Consider the following 20,275-nt stretch of genomic DNA (forward strand, 5'->3'; position numbering starts at 1 on the left):
CAGTTGTTTTATTTCTTTACTTACCTATTGTTCACCTAATACCGTTTTTGTACCATTGGTTAGAGCCTGTAAGTAAGCATTTCACTTGTTGTATTCGGCACACGTTACAAATAAACTTTGATTTGATGGAAACTCTCACAGTGGTGAAATATTATGTAGCTAAAAGTAACGTGTCAGCCTATTAATTGTCCAAATATAAAAAAAATTTAAAAAACTGTTGAGGTCTTGGAGAATGTTTTTGAAACCAAATACGATGCTTTTAGTTGTAGATGTATTTAAGACCAGTTTATTATGAATCACCCATTCTGACACTGACTGAAAATACTTATTTAGAATTTCAACGAGCTCACTGGCTTTGGGTGCTGACATGTAAAGTGTGGAATCCTCTGCATACATACACTACCGTTCAGAAGTTTGGGGTCACTTAGAAATGTCCTTGTTTTTGAAAGAAAAGCACATTTTCTGTCCATTAAAATAACATAGAATTGATCAGAAATACAGTGTAGACATTGTTAATGTTGTAAATTACTATTGTAGCTGGAAACAGTAGATTTTTAAAATGGAATATCTACATATTGTACAGAGGCCCATTATCAGCAACCATCACTGCTGTGTTCCAATGGCACGTTGTGTTAGCTAATCCAAGTTTATCATTTTAAAAGGATAATTGATCATTAGAAAACCCTTTTGCAATTATGTTAGCACAGCTGAAAACTGTTGTCCTGATTAAAGAAGCAATAAAACTGGCCTTCTTTAGACTAGTTGAGTACCTGGAGCATCAGCATTTGTGGGTTCGTTTACAGGCTCAAAATGGCCAGAAACAAAGCACTTTCTACTGAAACTCGTCAGTCTATTATTTTTCTGAGAAATGAAGGCCATTCCATGAGAGAAATTGCCAAGAAACTGAAGATCTCGTACAACGCTGTATACTATTCCCTTCACAGAACAGCGCAAACTGGCCCTAACCAGAATAGAAAGAGCAGTGCGAGGCCCCGGTGCACAACTGAGCAAGAGGACAAGTACATTAGAGTGTCTAGTTTGAGGAACAGATGCCTCACAAGCCTCACAAACTGGCAGCTTCATTAAAACATTACCCACAAAACACCAGTCTCAACTTCAACAGTTAATTCTATTTTTTTAAATCACATTTTAATATTTAATGTTTACAATTGTTCAATATTCTATTTATGTCACGTATTGTGTGTTATGTATTTTAAATGAGTGTTTTGCAATTATTAGACTTGTAAATTATGCATTTCTTCAGTTTCATCTGTGAGCAAGAATAAATCAACTTGGGCCCCTGAGTGGTGTAGCGGTCTATAGCACTGCATCTCAGTGCTAGAGGTGTCGCTGCAGTCCCTGGTTCGAATCCAGTCTGTATCACATCAGGCTGTGATTGAGAGTCGCATAGGGCGGCACACATTTGACCCAGTGTCGTCCGGGTTTGGCCTGGGGTAGGCTTGCCCCGTTAAATAAAATACAAATAAAATGCTCAAACTGATTGGGTGGCTGTTGGAGCCAGCAAAGGGTGCGTTTACTAATTTAAGCAGTGGAATTACTTCAGCTTCCTTCCACGCCACTCCTTTAAGTCTTTGGTTAAAGACATAGCAAATAGGGGTGGCAATACAGCCTGCTACCATTCTCAGTAGTTTCTATCTAGGTTGTCTATACCTGGTGGCTTATCATTATCGATGGATAACAACAGTTTAGCACCTCTCCCACATTAGTTTGAACACATTCAAAACAGAAATCCTTCCCTTTCATTATTAAATCTTTCATACAAAATAATATGTCCACTGTTCAACGTGGTCATTTCACTTCTGCATTTGTCCACTTTACTAGTGAAATAGTCATTGAAATTATTGGCAATATTTAAAGGTCTTGTTATAAATGAAACATTAACTTCAACGAACGATGGAGCTGATTTGGGTTTTCTGCCCATGAAATCAGTTAAGGTACTCCAAAGTATTTTTCCATTGTGTTTTATGTCAATTATCTTGGTTTGGGAATATAATTTATTATTATTTTTTATTATTGTGTGCGTGCGTGTGATGTTTGGCTGAAGCTACTGAACCTGAAGTTTGGCTCTCTCACTCCTCCCAGACTTTTGGAAGGGAAGGTGACGAGCTTGTCATATCGGAGTTCTTGGCTCTCTCCAGAACAGCCATCTTGTTCTTGAATCTTAGGAACTTGACTACTATCGGCCTGGGTCTGTCACCTGGGTCTGTCACCTGGGTCTGTCACCTGGGTCTGTCACCTGGGCTGGTTACAGGTGTTCCAGACGTGTGGGTGTGGCTTCACCTCAATCTTCCTAAGCCTTCCTCTGACACAGCCTGATATGGAGGGCCTTCCTCTGACACAGCCTGAAATTGAGGGCCTTTTCATCTGACACTACCTGATATAGAGGGCCTTCCTCTGACACCATCTGATATAGAGGCCATTCCTCTGACACCGCCCGATATGGAGGGCCTTCCTCTGACACCGTCTGATATAAAGGGCCTTCCTCTGACACCGCCTGATATAGAGGGCCTTCTTCTGACACCGTCTGATATAGAGGGCCTTCCTCTGACACCGTCTGATATAGAGGGCCTTCCTCTGACACCGCCTGATATAGAGGGCCTTCCTCTGACACCGCCTGATATAGAGGGCCTTCCTCTGACACCGCCTGATATAGAGGGCCTTCCTCTGACACCGCCTGATATAGAGGGCCTTCCTCTGACACCGCCTGATATAGAGGGCTTTCCTCTGACACAGCTTAACATAGAGGGTTAGGGTTGTTAGTTAGGACATCATATAAGAGCTGAATGATGTCGTGGGCTACCTCTACCCCAAGATTACAGTATGTATGATGTCCTGTTATATGTATAGCAGCCTAAGAAAAATTGCCTATGGTCATTTCTATTTTTATAGATCCTATATGATTTCTACCGCTGACTCAAATATCTGATTCAAATATCCCAGTAAACACAACATTTGAGATTCTAGAACTTGTAGATTCCATGTAGCCCAGCAGATGTCAGTGCTCATCCACGTCAGTGCTCATCCACGTCAGTGCTCATCCACTTCAGTGCTCATTCAGGTCAGTGCGCAACATGACATCAAAAACGGTCCTCCATTTTGGCAATCAACAAAAAAAGAGAGAGTTTTTTAAATTGTTTTATTTCTGGCAACCCATAGCCTACAGTGTATGGCATCTACACACATATAGACACAGGCAGCCTACAGTGTATGGCATCTACACACATATAGACACAGGCAGCCTACAGTGTATGGCATCTACACACATATAGACACAGGCAGCCTACAGTGTATGGCATCTACACACATATAGACACAGGCAGCCTACAGTGTATGGCATCTACACACATATAGACACAGGCAGCCTACAGTGTATGGCATCTACACACATATAGACACAGGCAGCCTACAGTGTATGGCATCTACACACATATAGACACAGGCAGCCTACAGTGTATGGCATCTACACACATATAGACACAGGCAGCCTACAGTGTATGGCATCTACACACATATAGACACAGGCAGCCTACAGTGTATGGCATCTACACACATATAGACACAGGCAGCCTACAGTGTATGGCATCTACACACATATAGACACAGGCAGCCTACAGTGTATGGCATCTACACACATATAGACACAGGCAGCCTACAGTGTATGGCATCTACACACATATAGACACAGGCAGCCTACAGTGTATGGCATCTACACACATATAGACACAGGCAGCCTACAGTGTATGGCATCTACACACATATAGACACAGGCAGCCTACAGTGTGTGCAGTGGCGACCTGTCATTCAGGGCAGGGCCCCACCAGTTTTTGCCTGTTATTTTGGCTTTAATACGTGTCACATATCAGTTTGTAAACAATGTAAAACAATGATATATCATTGAGTTAATAAAGCCGCATACAAACAGGCAGCTCCAAAATGCAGGTGTTTCAGCTTAGCTCAGTGCTTTCAGTGGTGATGGGGCAGGCCAGCAGAAAATAGGAGCATTGCACTGTGATTGGCTCAGCATTGCACCGTGATTGGCTCAGTGTTCTGTCACTCATGGGGACACTGTCACCCGCTTTTAGTAAGGGTAGACATCAAGAATGTGAGCCTTTAGGGTGCTGCCATAGAGTTACATTAGAAGTGCCCTTCCAAGAAGGCTCACGGTCATTGGCCACAGATAAAATGACATCAAATCACGTTATATCTACAGTCGCTTTGATTGGACTGATCATGTCAACATCACACTTTCACAATCTTAGCTAGCAGTCATCATCATGAGTCAAGTCGACAATCTACTGGAAAATCCTTTTTAATCCTTGTCATATGAAGATAAATAATGAAGATAAATTACAGATAAAACGCATCGGTGCTCATCGGCCATTAGACATAAACATTACACAACAAATTGGAAATCGCAAATTCAACATTGAGTGGTTTGGATGGAATCGGTGACGGTGGCTAACCGCACATTTTGAACGGTCATCCAACTCGGAATTGTAAATCTTTTTCTTTGATGACAAAATTTGCCGACGGAGGACCGCGGCGCACAACAAGGTGAGTCCAAAAATGTCTTATATGCTGCTGCATAACTGATGTAATATTCCAGGGAGAAATGGTCGGCCATATCAGCTATGTTTTTTAAAAACGCAGTAAATGAGGCAGAATGAACTGTTTCGCTGCCAGACAAGGCTCCGCTGATAGCCAGGTGTACTCCATGGTGCTGAAAATGAAGCTCTGCTGTTGGGACAGATTTATGTAGGTGGGAACCGCTTGTCACCGTTATAGTGCAATTCATGTATTGTTTAGTGTTGTTGTGTAGTGGCTTTGCTGGCATGCATCTAAAACGTTATCCTTTTTTTGAGTTCGCCCCACCAAGATTGACATGCTAAAATCGGCAATGAGTGTATGGCATCTACACACATATAGACACAGAATACGGTGTATGGCACCTACACACATATAGACATAGAACACAGTGTATGGCACCTACACACATATAGACACAGAATACAGTGTATGGCACCTACACACATATACACATAGAATACAGTGTATGTCATCTACACACATATAGACATAGAATACAGTGTATGGCATCTACACACATATAGACATAGAATACAGTGTATGGCACCTACACACATATAGACATAGAATACAGTGTATGGCACCTACACACATATAAACATAGAATACAGTGTATGGCACCTACACACATATAGACATAGAATACAGTGTATGGCACCTACACACATATAGACATAGAATACAGTGTATGGCACCTACACACATATAGACACAGAATACAGTGTATGGCACCTACACACATATAGACATAGAATACGGTGTATGGCACCTACACACATATAGACACAGAATACAGTGTATGGCACCTACACACATATAGACATAGAACACAGTGTATGGCACCTACACACATATAGACACAGAATACAGTGTATGGCACCTACACACATATAAACATAGAATACAGTGTATGGCACCTACACACATATAAACATAGAATACAGTGTATGGCACCTACACACATATAGAGATAGAATACAGTGTATGGCACCTACACACATATAGACATAGAATACAGTGTATGGCACCTACACACATATAGACATAGAATACAGTGTATGGCACCTACACACATATAGACATAGAATACAGTGTATGGCACCTACACACATATAGACATAGAATACAGTGTATGGCACCTACACACATATAGACATAGAATACAGTGTATGGCATCTACACACATATAGACATAGAATACAGTGTATGGCACCTACACACATATAGACATAGAATACAGTGTATGGCACCTACACACATATAGACACAGAATACAGTGTATGGCACCTACACACATATAGACATAGAATACCGTGTATTGCACCTACACACATATAGACACAGAATACAGTGTATGGCACCTACACACATATAGACATAGAATACAGTGTATGGCACCTACACACATATAGACATAGAATACAGTGTATGGCACCTACACACATATAGACATAGAATACAGTGTATGGCACCTACACACATATAGACATAGAATACAGTGTATGGCACCTACACACATATAAACATAGAATACAGTGTATGGCACCTACACACATATAGACATAGAATACAGTGTATGGCACCTACACACATATAGACATAGAATACAGTGTATGGCACCTACACACATATAGACACAGAATACAGTGTATGGCACCTACACACATATAGACATAGAATACGGTGTATGGCACCTACACACATATAGACACAGAATACAGTGTATGGCACCTACACACATATAGACATAGAACACAGTGTATGGCACCTACACACATATAGACACAGAATACAGTGTATGGCACCTACACACATATAAACATAGAATAAAGTGTATGGCACCTACACACATATAGACATAGAATACAGTGTATGGCATCTACACACATATAGACAGAGAATACAGTGTATGGCACCTACACACATATAGACATAGAATACAGTGTATGGCACCTACACACATATAGACACAGAATACAGTGTATGGCACCTACACACATATAGACATAGAATACAGTGTATTGCACCTACACACATATAGACACAGAATACAGTGTATGGCACCTACACACATATAGACATAGAATACAGTGTATGGCACCTACACACATATAGACATAGAATACAGTGTATGGCACCTACACACATATAGACACAGACACAGAATACAGTGTATGGCACCTACACACATATAGAATTAGACATAGAATACCGTGTATGGCACCTACACACATATAGAATTAGACACAGAATACAGTGATTGGCACCTACACACATATAGAATTAGACATAGAATACAGTGTATGGCCCCTACACACATATAAACATAGAATACAGTGTATGGCACCTACACACATATAAACATAGAATACAGTGCATGGCACAAACACACATATATACACATACATAGAATACAGTGTATGGCACCTACACACATATAGACATAGAATACAGTGTATGGCACCTACACACATATAGACACAGACACAGAATACAGTGTATGGCACCTACACACATATAGAATTAGACACAGAATACAGTGTATGGCACCTACACACATATAGACACAGACACAGAATACAGTGTATGGCACCTACACACATATAGAATTAGACATAGAATACCGTGTATGGCACCTACACACATATAGAATTAGACACAGAATACAGTGTATGGCACCTACACACATATAGAATTAGACATAGAATACAGTGTATGGCCCCTACACACATATAAACATAGAATACAGTGTATGGCACCTACACACATATAAACATAGAATACAGTGTATGGCACAAACACACATATAGACACATACATAGAATACAGTGTATGGCACCTACACACATATAAACATAGAATACAGTGTATGGCACCTACACACATATATACATAGAATACAGTGTATGGCACCTACACACATATAGACATAGAATACAGTGTATGGCACCTACACACATATAGACACAGAATACAATGTATGGCACCTACACACATATAGACATAGAATACAGTGTATGGCACCTACACACATATAAACATAGAATACAGTGTATGGCACCTACACACATATAGAGATAGAATACAGTGTATGGCACCTACACACATATAGACATAGAATACAGTGTATGGCACCTACACACATATAGACACAGAATACAGTGTATGGCACCTACACACATATAGACATAGAATACAGTGTATGGCACCTACACACATATATACATAGAATAGAGTGTATGGCACCTACACACATATAGACATAGAATACAGTGTATGTCACCTACACACATATAGACATAGAATACAGTGTATGGCACCTACACACATATAGACATGGAATACAGTGTATGGCACCTACACACATATAGACATAGAATACAGTGTATGGCACCTACACACATATAGACATAGACATAGAATACAGTGTATGGCACCTACACACATATAGAATTAGACATAGTATACAGTGTATGGCACCTACACACATATAGAACTAGACATAGTTTACAGTGTATGGCACCTACACACATATAAACATAGAATACAGTGTATGACACCTACACACATATAAACATAGAATACAGTGTATGGCACCTACACACATATAGACATAGAATACAGTGTATGGCACCTACACACATATAAACATAGAATACAGTGTATGGCACCTACACACATATAAACATAGAATGCAGTGTATGGCACCTACACACATATAAACATAGAATACAGTGTATGGCACCTACACACATATAGACACAGAATACAGTGTATGGCACCTACACACATATAGACATAGACACTCACACGTTTGTTTTACTACCCTTGTGGGGACCAATCAATTGATTCCCATTCAAAATCCTATTTTCCCTAACCCTAATTCTAACCCTAACTCGAATTGTAACTCTAAACCTAACCCTGTTAAGCGTAAGTCATAGTCCACAGATGCTAGAGCGCGAAAGTCCAGAGTCCCATTGTGACATAGCTACAGGGTTCTGAGACCATTATCCAAGGGGACGTACAGCCCGAACCCACAATCCCCCACAATCCGGTAAACTTTCTCTTTTCATTTGAATGTGTTGACAGTTAGAGAAATGGCTTGAGCTACGCTGAGAATTCGAAAAGTATGAAAGCCAACTGTCCAATATTCTAAAACACTCCTGTGCGTACACGTTTTGGATTCAGATAGACGATTTAGCCTAAAATAGTATTTTTCCTTGTGGGGACCTGCGAAATGTCCCCAGTTGTCTGAATTCTTCTTGTTTTACTATTCGTGTGAAGACGGACTTCTGGTCCCTACAAGAATAGTGAAACCAAACACACACACACACACACACACACACACACTAATAAATGCGACAGATACTATTGTCTATAATTCTTTATTAATGTTTTTATTTATTTTTTATTGATAACATTAAAATGGTTGATACGCCCACAATAACTGACATCACTTCTCTAGTTTATGACATTGACACAGGAACATGGGAACAAACACAGAGTCACAATTTCAGCCCAACTACAGAGTTAACTTCCAAAAGATAACAGGAGACCCAGAGAACACATAGCCAAGAGTTGTCTGGTAGCAAAGTAACAACCACCTCTACAAAAGTAACAACAATCCTTACTATCTATCATTGTGGAAGTGCTTGTAATTTTGGAAGTTTGTAATTTCCAAAAGGATATTAATAATGTGAATGCCTAGAAAATGGCCAGTAGAAATCTCTCTGTAAAAATGGGCTAGCAGGACAACCCTTGGCTGTGCATTTTGTCACTAACTCTATGTACTATTTTTGTTTGTTGAACTTTTCTTTAATACAACAACAATAACACTGTTCTTTTAATACAAATATATACAGAGGTTTCAACTTGTTTAAAAAATAATGCCCTACACACTAATGCATTGTCTATAATAAAGTTGATTTTCATTTGATTTTTTTCCTTCACAGAAACTGTCCATGCAGTTTGGTACCTGAATCGTCGTAATTAGGTCACAGTTTCTTTCCCATTATAACATATTGATGTTTTGTGTCTCTGTAACAGCGTGAATGTGTCACCACGGCAACAGGCCTGCCTGCCTGTCAAAGACATATTTAATCAGCTTTTTTTTAGAATAGCCACCCAAACCCTCCCTTATCCCCTGAAAAAGGCGTCTTCACCCCTGCCAACCTCTTGAGCAGGATTTTGTACCAGCTTCTTCAAATGTAAACATACCTTTGCCTGCAATGAGTGGAGAGAGAAAGGCACACATGATAAAAGCACACAGCTTTAAGCTACAGTAACTACAGAGGGAGTTTGGTTTTGGTTTGATTAGCTCAATGACATGTTATACCATTCTACTAGACATGCCTTTCTGCCTTTCTGCCTTTCATGTGATCTACTTGGATTTTTAAAATTTATTTTTTATTTTTTATTTTTGAGTTTCTGAATTGGATGAGAATGTTTTGAAGTATAGGCACCTAACGATTGGGTCCCTCCCTTGTCTTTCCCTGAAGAGAACAGAATCAGGGGACCATTCTCAGGGGCCTCCAGATGTGTACAGCACCTAGCTCGGAATAGGGAACTTTGGGCTATCTTCCCTCGTGTTCACAGGGTACTCAAATGTGGGCTTGCCTGTCCTCCTTTTAACTGGTGAAGCAGGCCTGGAAAGAGAAGACACGGGATCTCTGTGTATCCTGGCCTGTCACAGACTAACATATTAGGTCATTGATTATTATTATTTTTTTTAAATATATGTACCATTATTCAGGGAGATTCACAGGTATGTGATCATTGTTTATCAGAGCAAACAGACACACTGTGTTTTTACAACCACTACATGAGACCACATCATTCACAACTATCAACTGAAAAGGATCGTTTTCACATGCCATGGTACAATCACATGCCATGGTACAATCACATGCCATGGTACAACACATGCCATGGTACAATCACATACCATGGTACAATCACATGCCATGGTACAATCACATACCATGGTACAATCACATGCCATGGTACAATCACATGCCATGGTACAATCACATACCATCCATGTTCCTCCATCACGTTTCATCAGCAGTCATGAACGTTAACATGACCATGCATTTAACCGACCAGTCAAACACCCTGGTCCGTGCCAACAGTCCAGCTTCAGTGCTCCTATCCCGTCCCAATCGACCATTTAGAAAATACTGAACCATTACGAATACGGAAGACATGAACTCCTTCTATGAAGAATGTGTCCATCACTCCCTATCCAACGGACAAGCTGTTGTCGTTAACACTCTTGATTACATTGAGTTCTGTACCGAATCTTTAGAAATGTGTTGGACCCGTCATTTAGCTATTTAATCTCAGTATCTCAGTGCTGTTCAACTAGTTTAAAAGGGGTCATGCCATATCAAATAAGATACGATAATGATCACAACCTTCATACTCTCTTAGTGTTTTATGCTCATGCATTAAAGGGTTCGGGCGAAGAATAAGCTACTTTCTTAACTAAACGCATCAAGAACTCCTTCCTGAGTAAAGGTTACACAATACAGAAGAGGAGAAGCCATTAAAAGGTTTTGACATTCTGAGTAATGGACACATATTTATGCAACAAACACCTCTTCCAAACCAAGAGGGAGACCTCTAATGCAGCAATTCAATCTCCACTCCCACACGTTCCTCTCTTTTCACTTGGAGGGCTTGATCCAATCCCTGCTTTCGCCGCAGGCTTTGGCTAATGCCCTAGTATCATATTATTATGCAGATTTAGTCAGTTCTTTCCAGTAACCTGCGAGCCAAACTCTGCTTCCGCGTCTATAAAAAGAATAGATGGTTTGGACAAAATGTATGGTCTGAAGAGTATTACTGGCATGTATAAAAACCTGATAGCATCAATTGAATCAACCCTCCGGACACTGATGCAAAGGGCATTCTCTACATATCAGTGTTTAGATTTACATTAAATATAACAAAACAGGTCAAATATACAGTTCTTTGTTTCTTATGCTGGGGTGAATACCGGTACTTTGCTAGTGACCAAAACCCAGTGTGTTCTAAAAAGTCCATACTCAAATGCTCGCATTTTCAATGGTTTTTAAAAAAGTGCCCAAGAGAGTTTTTATTATCACAGGGTCTCCCACTAGGTTACCTCATCATATTATCACAGGGTCTCCCACTAGGCTACCTCATCATATTATCACAGGGTCTCCCACTAGGTTACCTCATATTATCACAGGGTCTCCCACTAGGTTACCTCATCATATTATCACAGGGTCTCCCACTAGGTTACCTCATCATATTATCACAGGGTCTCCCACTAGGCTACCTCATCATATTATCACAGGGTCTCCCACTAGGTTACCTCATCATATTATCACAGGGTCTCCCACTAGGCTACATCATCATATTATCACAGGGTCTCCCACTAGGTTACCTCATCATATTATCACAGGGTCTCCCACTAGGTTACCTCATCATATTATCACAGGGTCTCCCACTAGCTGCAACAGATCACTCAGAGCAAGTACTACACTTTCCCTATTGGCTTTTTAACATTGTGATCCGTGTTTAAAAACTCCGCTCAGTGGGCTGACATGATCATAACCTTATCATAACGACACAGTACTGCACAATATAGCCAATGTGACTACTATGAAGAGTCCTCTATACATGAACTCACTCACACGACACTTGAACAAAGAGCCAACCATTTAAGTTAAAACGACAGTCATTTCAGATTCATTACAACAGACGTTAGCATTTACAACATGTCGACTTTGGGTCCTTGAAAAAGCACTATAGAAGTCCCATGTATTATTATTATCATCATCATGTTTGGATCAAGGATAGAGAAGAAAAGAAAACCTAAAAAACAATGACAGTTTTGTTGAGTATCTTTAAAACCACAGTCATAACCACCTCTAGTCGTCACAACTCTCAAACAACTACTGTTCCTTTGATAAGCTAATACAAGAGAAAAATAGTCAACAATTACACTGGAAAAATATATGTATGTTTCTATTCATATATATATATATATATATATATAGCATTTTAAATTCTATTTATACAGAATGTATATATAGTGTACTTACGGCCATCTTGGCAAAGAAATAAAGGCATCTGAAACAATCCCAACTCTCGGTCATGTCATGTGACGCCCTGGTCATGTCATGTGACCAGACATCGTACATTGCAGAATGCAAAGAATCAGGAAAGAAACTGAGTGGTAGTGGCACTTTGTGCATCAACAAATGTCATCTAGAATAAGGCTACAAGGGCGTAGAAGTGGATGTGATATAAATTGTCAAAGAGGTCATCCTCCTTGATGGTTTAGTTTTTCCTTGAAGATGTCCTTTAAATGTCTTAGACCCAGACATCCAGTCTAGACGGAACATTCCGGAACAGAGCTCTTTGGAGCTTCTGCTCAACACATTGAGAGAAAATAATGAAAAGAGAAAAATAATTTATCAAAAGGCATTAAAACATCTATTAAAGATTAAAGATGTTTTGGGTAAGCCAGTGTTGGCCGCTACAAAGCGCTTGGAGAGGTAACATTTGATCCTTATATCTGTCTATTTTCTTAAGTCTTATTTTTCCTGACAAAAAGCAAATAAATCATCGATGACACAAAGCCACTCTGACACCACCAGAACAGTGATTGCTTTCGTTGGTTATTTTGCTTTTACAACTGCTGATATATCTAGGAAAGCCTAAGTAATCAAACAATATTCTATTTATTCTTTCTGAGCATGGTTTTTTAAATTTGATTTAAATATTAGAAATGGATTTTAAGACTACTGATACTCAGCCATCACAACACACACATAAATAACAAAATAAATATACAATCATATCGATATTTAATATTAAATAAATAATAAATACATACTTTATTTTTAAGCTGTGGGTATCTGAAGATACAGATAAAAGAAATAACATAAATGAAGGAGAAAACCTTTATAAAATTATCAAAACATTTTCATTTATAAAATATTTGCAATTAAAAATGTTTACAAATTATTTAAAATAAAATAAGATATATAAAATAATCAAGTGTGGACAGTTGTCTAAATAGCTTTTTAAATATTGATGTAGAAGACTCCCTATTTTAAATCTTTATGGCCATGATCGATCAGCAGGGTTGCATTTTTTGATTTACTAAATATACATTTTTTTTTTTTTTAAATAAATAGACCAAATCAAATAAATACACATAAAATGACAATACATTACAATTTGCGTATTCACAAATGTAAATAATTTCTATAACAATAAATATTGTACCACAAACTAACAGGAATAGACAAGTGTGCACTCCATTACCATCACCGTTCAGTTCAAAGAAAGAAGGCTGCATCTGCTGCTCTCAGATCTTCCAGCAGATATATAGAGAAGGTTGTTGATTTTCAGAAGAGGAAAAAGAAACCAGTGATTTGTGACTTCATCTTCGCTTGAAGAGCTGTGGAGTCATGTTGACATCTTGCTGCAGTAACAACACTAAGCACATGAACCATTGCTCAAGAAGACCCCAGAGTTCAGGGATTCTCCATTCACTTCTACACAATAGGAGTGCTGTAGTGCTCAGTATCACACACTACCCACTCATACACAAGCACTCTCACCTTATCCTGCCCCAGAACAACATTTCTGAAGCCTTCGTGTCTTCTCTGGGACACAATGTGGACAGTTTTCCAGTGTGTTTTCTTCACCTCATGTCGGCAGGTCATACCCTCTGTCGTCTCTGGCATCATACCACTACTTCCATCCTTTGTTCTTTCTTTCTTTCTTCTCCAAATTGTTGCTGAACTAAACCTTGAATTACAGTATGAATTGGGACAGTCAAAAAGATACCTCCAAAACAGAGATACCTCCGAAACAGAGATACCTCCAAAACAGAGATGCCTCCAAAACAGAGATGCCTCCAAAACAGAGATGCCTCCAAAACAGAGATGCCTCCAAAACAGAGATGCCTCCAAAACAGAGATGCCTCCAAAACAGAGATACCTCCAAAACAGAGATACCTCCAAAACAGAGATACCTCCAAAACAGAGATACCTCCAAAACAGAGATACCTCCAAAACAGAGATACCTCCAAAACAGAGATGCCTCCAAAACAGAGATGCCTCCAAAACAGAGATGCCTCCAAAACAGAGATGCCTCCAAAACAGAGATACCTCCAAAACAGAGATGCCTCCAAAACAGAGATGCCTCCAAAACAGGACATACATGAAAACGATGAAGGTAACATAAAACAAAGAAACAGATATATATTTTGTTCATCAATTCAAACCGAAGGATTTGGTTCCATTCCACTTCCTCCTTCCGATCCCAGCAGCAGCATGTTTGGATTTTGGTCCTAGTTACGTTTTCTTCTTTACAGAATGCTCCCTGGGTTTAATTTAAGTTGCCATTTATAAAACCTGAATGCCCTTTTTGTATTCGTATTCTCTTTAAATATACTCTAGTCTCTTGATGCCACCTCTCTACTTTTAGGTGGCTTTCACTCTTCTTCCTCGTGGAGGTTTTCACACCTTGATGCTCTTCACAGCCTTGTTGATGCTCTCCAGCAAAGCCTTGTTCTCCGGGTTCTGGAAGCACTCCTTGTTGGTGTACATGTCAGTCAGGGTGCTTACGTATCTGTCGAAATTCTGCTCAGTGATTGGCTCCTGCTGTGATGCGAAAAACAATGAATTTTGTTTGTTAGTCGGTTTGTGTTAGTGTGTTAGTGTGTCTGTGTGTTTGTGTGTCAGTGTGTTTTTGTTTTTGTGTCAGTGTGTTTGTGTGTCAGTGTGTCAGTGTGTCAGTGTGTTTGTGTGTTTGTGTTTTTGTGTCAGTGTGTCAGTGTGTTTGTGTTTTTGTGTTAGTGTGTCAGTGTGTTAGTGTGTTAGTGTGTCAGTGTGTTTGTGTCAGTGTGTCAGTGTGTTTGTGTTTTTGTGTCAGTGTGTTAGTGTGTTAGTGTGATTGTGTGTTTGTGTCAGTGTGTCAGTGTGTCAGTGTGTCTGTGTGTCTGTGTGTCTGTGTGTCAGTGTGTCAGTGTGTCAGTGTGTCTGTGTGTTTGTGTTTTTGTGTCAGTGTGTCAGTGTGTCTGTGTGTCAGTGTGTCAGTGTGTCTGTGTGTCTGTGTGTTTGTGTTTTTGTGTCAGTGTGTCAGTGTGTTAGTGTGTCAGTGTGTCAGTGTGTCAGTGTGTATTTGTGTCTGTGTGTCTGTGTGTTTTTGTGTTAGTGTGATTGTGTGTTAGTGTGTCAGTGTGTCAGTGTGTCTGTGTGTCTGTGTGTCTGTGTGTCTGTGTGTTTTTGTGTTAGTGTGATTGTGTGTTAGTGTGTCTGTGTGTCTGTGTGTCTGTGTGTCTGTGTGTCAGTGTGTCAGTGTGTTTGTGTGTTTGTGTCAGTGTGTCAGTGTGTTTGTGTTAGTGTGTCAGTGTGTTAGTGTGTTAGTGTGTTTTTGTTTTTGTGTCAGTGTGTCAGTGTTTCAGTGTGTTTGTGTGTTTGTGTTTTTGTGTTTTTGTGTTAGTGTGTCAGTGTGTTAGTGTGTTAGTGTGTCAGTGTGTTTGTGTCAGTGTGTCAGTGTGTCAGTGTGTCAGTGTGTCAGTGTGTTTGTGTCAGTGTGTCAGTGTGTCAGTGTGTCAGTGTGTTTGTGTCAGTGTGTCAGTGTGTCAGTGTGTCAGTGTGTTTGTGTCAGTGTGTCAGTGTGTTAGTGTGTTAGTGTGTCAATGTGTCATTGTGTCAGTGTGTCCGTGTGTCCGTGTGTCCGTGTGTCCGTGTGTCCGTGTGTCAGTGTGTCAGTGTGTCAGTGTTAGTGTGTTAGTGTGTCCGTGTGTCCGTGTGTCCGTGTGTCCGTGTGTCCGTGTGTCAGTGTGTCAGTGTGTCAGTGTGTCAGTGTTAGTGTGTTAGTGTGTCAGTGTGTCAGTGTGTCATTGTGTCCGTGTGTCCGTGTGTCAGTGTGTCAGTGTGTCAGTGTGTCAGTGTGTTTGTGTTAGTGTGTTAGTGTGTTAGTGTGTCAGTGTGATTGTGTGTCAGTGTGATTGTGTTTTTGTGTCCGTGTGTCCGTGTGTCAGTGTGTCAGTGTGTCAGTGTGTTAGTGTGTCAGTGTGTTTGTGTTAGTGTGTTAGTGTGTCAGTGTGATTGTGTGTCAGTGTGATTGTGTCCGTGTGTCAGTGTGTCAGTGTGTCCGTGTGTCCGTGTGTCCGTGTGTCAGTGTGTCAGTGTGTTAGTGTGTCAGTGTGTCAGTGTGTTAGTGTGTTAGTGTGTTAGTGTGATTGTGTGTCAGTGTCAGTGCGTCAGTGTGTCAGTGTGTTAGTGTGTTAATGTGTCATTGTGTCAGTGTGTTAGTGTGTTAGTGTGTCATTGTGTCAGTGTGTCAGTGTGTTAGTGTGTTAGTGTGTCAGTGTGTTAGTGTGTTAGTGTGTCAGTGTGTTTGTGTTTTTGTGTTAGTGTGTTAGTGTGTCAGTGTGTCAGTGTGTCAGTGTGTTAGTGTGTTAGTGTGTCATTGTGTCAGTGTGTTAGTGTGTCAGTGTGTTTGTGTCAGTGTGTTAGTGTGTCAGTGTGTTAGTGTGTTAGTGTGTTAGTGTGTCAGTGTGTCAGTGTGTCAGTGTGTCCGTGTGTTTGTGTCAGTGTGTTAGTGTGTCAGTGTGTCAGTGTGTCAGTGTGTCAGTGTGTTAGTGTGTTAGTGTGTCAGTGTGTTTGTGTTTTTGTGTCAGTGTGTTAGTGTGTTAGTGTGTCAGTGTGTTAGTGTGTTAGTGTGTCAGTGTGTCAGTGTGTTAGTGTGTTAGTGTGTTAGTGTGTCAGTGTGTTAGTGTGTTAGTGTGTCAGTGTGTCAGTGTGTGAGTGTGTCATTGTGTCAGTGTGTTAGTGTATTAGTGTGTCAGTGTGTTTGTGTTTTTGTGTCAGTGTGTTAGTGTGTTAGTGTGTCAGTGTGCTAGTGTGTCAGTGTGTCAGTGTGTCAGTGTGTTAGTGTGTCAGTGTGTTTGTGTCAGTGTGTCAGTGTGTCAGTGTGCTAGTGTGTCAGTGTGTCAGTGTGTCAGTGTGTTAGTGTGTCAGTGTGTTTGTGTCAGTGTGTCAGTGTGTCAGTGTGTCAGTGTGTTAGTGTGATTGTGTGTTTGTGTGTTTGTGTTAGTTTCTTTTCAGTGTGTGTATTAGTATGTGTCTGCATGTTCGAGACTCGGCCACAGCTTTATCAGTACTGTATCTAACAGTATATCAATTGTTTATAACTCACCATGTGTGGGATGCGGATGTTGGCCAGACTGCGGATCAGGGCGTGGCTGAGGCCAGATAGCTCCATGAAGAGCGTCTCGTTCTGCTCCTCAATCAGCTTGTTCTCCACCTCAATGTTCTTCAAGTTCTTCTCCATGGATGAGATCTGCACCACAGCACAACAGTTATTTACACATACAGTATATAGATTTTCTTGAGCTCAGGCATTTTACAATAAATCACAATGTAAGGGGTATGAGGTTTTAAAACTTGAGCGTTCACACACACGTGCGCGCGCGCGCACACACACACACACACACACACACACACACAAACACCTGTGTTTGCAGGTTCACCATGTCTGTCTCCATCTCGTTGTTGGTCTCGTTGAGCTCATTGATCTCCTTGTTGAGATGCTTGATGTCCTCGTCATTGTTCAGAACTACAGGATGGAAGAGAAGAGATGATTGCGATGCGTAAGGTTATAAGAGGGGACAGGAGAAATGGGCCATCCTAGTTTGATAAACTGTACCCAGCTAGCACATAATGTAGTGAGAACCATATGTTTCTTAAAGCTTGGCAAGAGCGTGGTTGTCCTATGGTTATTTTACATACAACCTTCCCACAACTTTCTGGGAACGGTGCAGGATAGTTGCTTGGCTTTGGAACGTCCTCAGGACGTATAAGGAACGTTATATTGATTTATCATTTATATTTTCTTGAATTTCATTACTTAAACAGAACGTTTCCTAAAAGTTCAAATATGGTGACATTTAATTAACATGTTGGTAATGTTTTAGGAACGTTCTCCAACCGGTTTGACATTGGGAATGTTCTCAAATAGTTCAGAGAACGTTAAGAAACAACATTCTCCTTTGAGTATTTTAGTACTTCAGCGTATCGTTACCTAAAGATTCCCCTCATGGTTCTGTTTAAAGTACTGTTCTCAAATTGTTCCGAGAACTATAAGAAAACTTTCCATAAAAACCACAAGAAAACTTTAGTAATGTTCATAGAATGTTCTAAGAATGTTATTTAAAAACATTCCTGTCGCAGAATCAACAAAACTGTCTCTTCCTCTCTCTTGTTAAGTGTGTTCAGGTGTGTTGGCCGCGCCCACTAATTGCCCACACCTGATTTTAATGAGTGCTTGTTTCCTTTAAAACGGGGTCTGTTTGAATAGACTACAATGAACAGCTTTGTATACATAAAACAATATGGCATGCCATCTCCATCCTGGTGTCGCAATGGACTAATTCCATGGATAGAGAGCAGAAGATTACAGGTCTGAATCTCACTGATGCCATGCCACAATAAAAAAAATATGTTTGCATGATTAATGCCAAAGGAAAATAATTTCCATGTGTCCTATCCAATGATTTATATTTATATATATACTCTAGATGACTAATAGGGGGTGCTGTGTTGAAGCCACTGCACCTCCATCTTGGCACTCCTCCACCGTTATAAAACATATTTTGAAAGCTTTAGAAATGCATTATCCTTTCTCTTGTTAAGTGTGTTCAGGTGTGTTGGCCGTGCCCACTAATTTACCACACCTGATCTTAAAACTTATTCGGGTTCGGTGTCCCTTCCACAGAACGGTTGAGCTAACGTAGGCTAATGCGATTAGCATGAGGTTGTATGTAACAAGAACATTTCCCAGGACATGTCCCACTACAACAACAAAAATACTTAAATGTCATGTCATTTTTACATTTAATTGAAATAATGTAGAATTCCATTCATTCCTTTGAAGGACTGCTCCTACTGGGGAGTACCAATATGGCCGACCAGTGGTTTCAAAGCCTCTCAATGGCCAATAGCTACAGTAGCATCAGCAATCCAGAGTTTATATACATCATTGGTCCTATCTGTGCCTGGAGTAAAAAAAAAAAGTTAACCCCAAATAAGTTATCAGTGTTATTAAAAGTCTTAAAGAAACATTCAGTGAACGTTTTAAGGAAGCTATTCAAAAACCTCTAAATGACCTATATTTGATAAAAACTCCCAGATTTTTTTTTTAAGGAACCAGAGTAAAACATTCTCAGAACCTCTCTGCTATCAAAGATAAACGTTCCCAGAACATAGGAAATGTTCACTTCTTTTCTCAGAACGCCCAAAAAAAAAATGTTCAGATTAATGTATGACTTCGTTCCCACAACCAATGTGAAACCAAAAGCATACGTTCCCACAACTTCCAAGGAACCAAATGTGCTAGCTGGGTATTGACTAGACATTGACTGTCACATAAAAGTATTCCCTATTCCGTTGTTCTCTTACCGTCACTGGCCCTGAACTTGGTGCTCAGGTATTCATCTCCAGGGATCTTGGCTTTCTTTCTGGCAAAGGAGGCTCTGGGACAGCCAGAGAGACTACAAACAGGAAGAATAAAGATTGTCAATTTCATCAAGTTGAGTATTTAAAACCATGAATGAACCACAAAATGATACATTTAGAATTGTAACGCAATCAGTGGTAATCATTTGTCT

The 20,275-nt window shown here is 40.0% G+C and overlaps 1 protein-coding gene across 1 annotated transcript in view; it reads right to left on the bottom strand.

The window, feature by feature from the left end:
• Positions 1-15,116: 15,116 nt before the first annotated feature.
• The window catches only part of LOC139417394 (myelin transcription factor 1-like), a 64,096-nt gene continuing 58,937 nt past the window's right edge, over positions 15,117-20,275 (bottom strand). The window contains exons 20-23 of the mRNA XM_071166664.1: positions 20,067-20,158; positions 18,122-18,225; positions 17,806-17,949; positions 15,117-15,260 (exon numbers count right to left, since the gene is read on the bottom strand). Of these exons, the coding sequence (XP_071022765.1) occupies positions 15,117-15,260; positions 17,806-17,949; positions 18,122-18,225; positions 20,067-20,158 (484 nt within the window). The remainder of the gene's footprint in view (positions 15,261-17,805; positions 17,950-18,121; positions 18,226-20,066; positions 20,159-20,275) is intronic.

This window comes from Oncorhynchus clarkii, chromosome 9, assembly GCF_045791955.1.
Source record: "Oncorhynchus clarkii lewisi isolate Uvic-CL-2024 chromosome 9, UVic_Ocla_1.0, whole genome shotgun sequence".
NCBI lineage: Eukaryota > Metazoa > Chordata > Actinopteri > Salmoniformes > Salmonidae > Oncorhynchus > Oncorhynchus clarkii.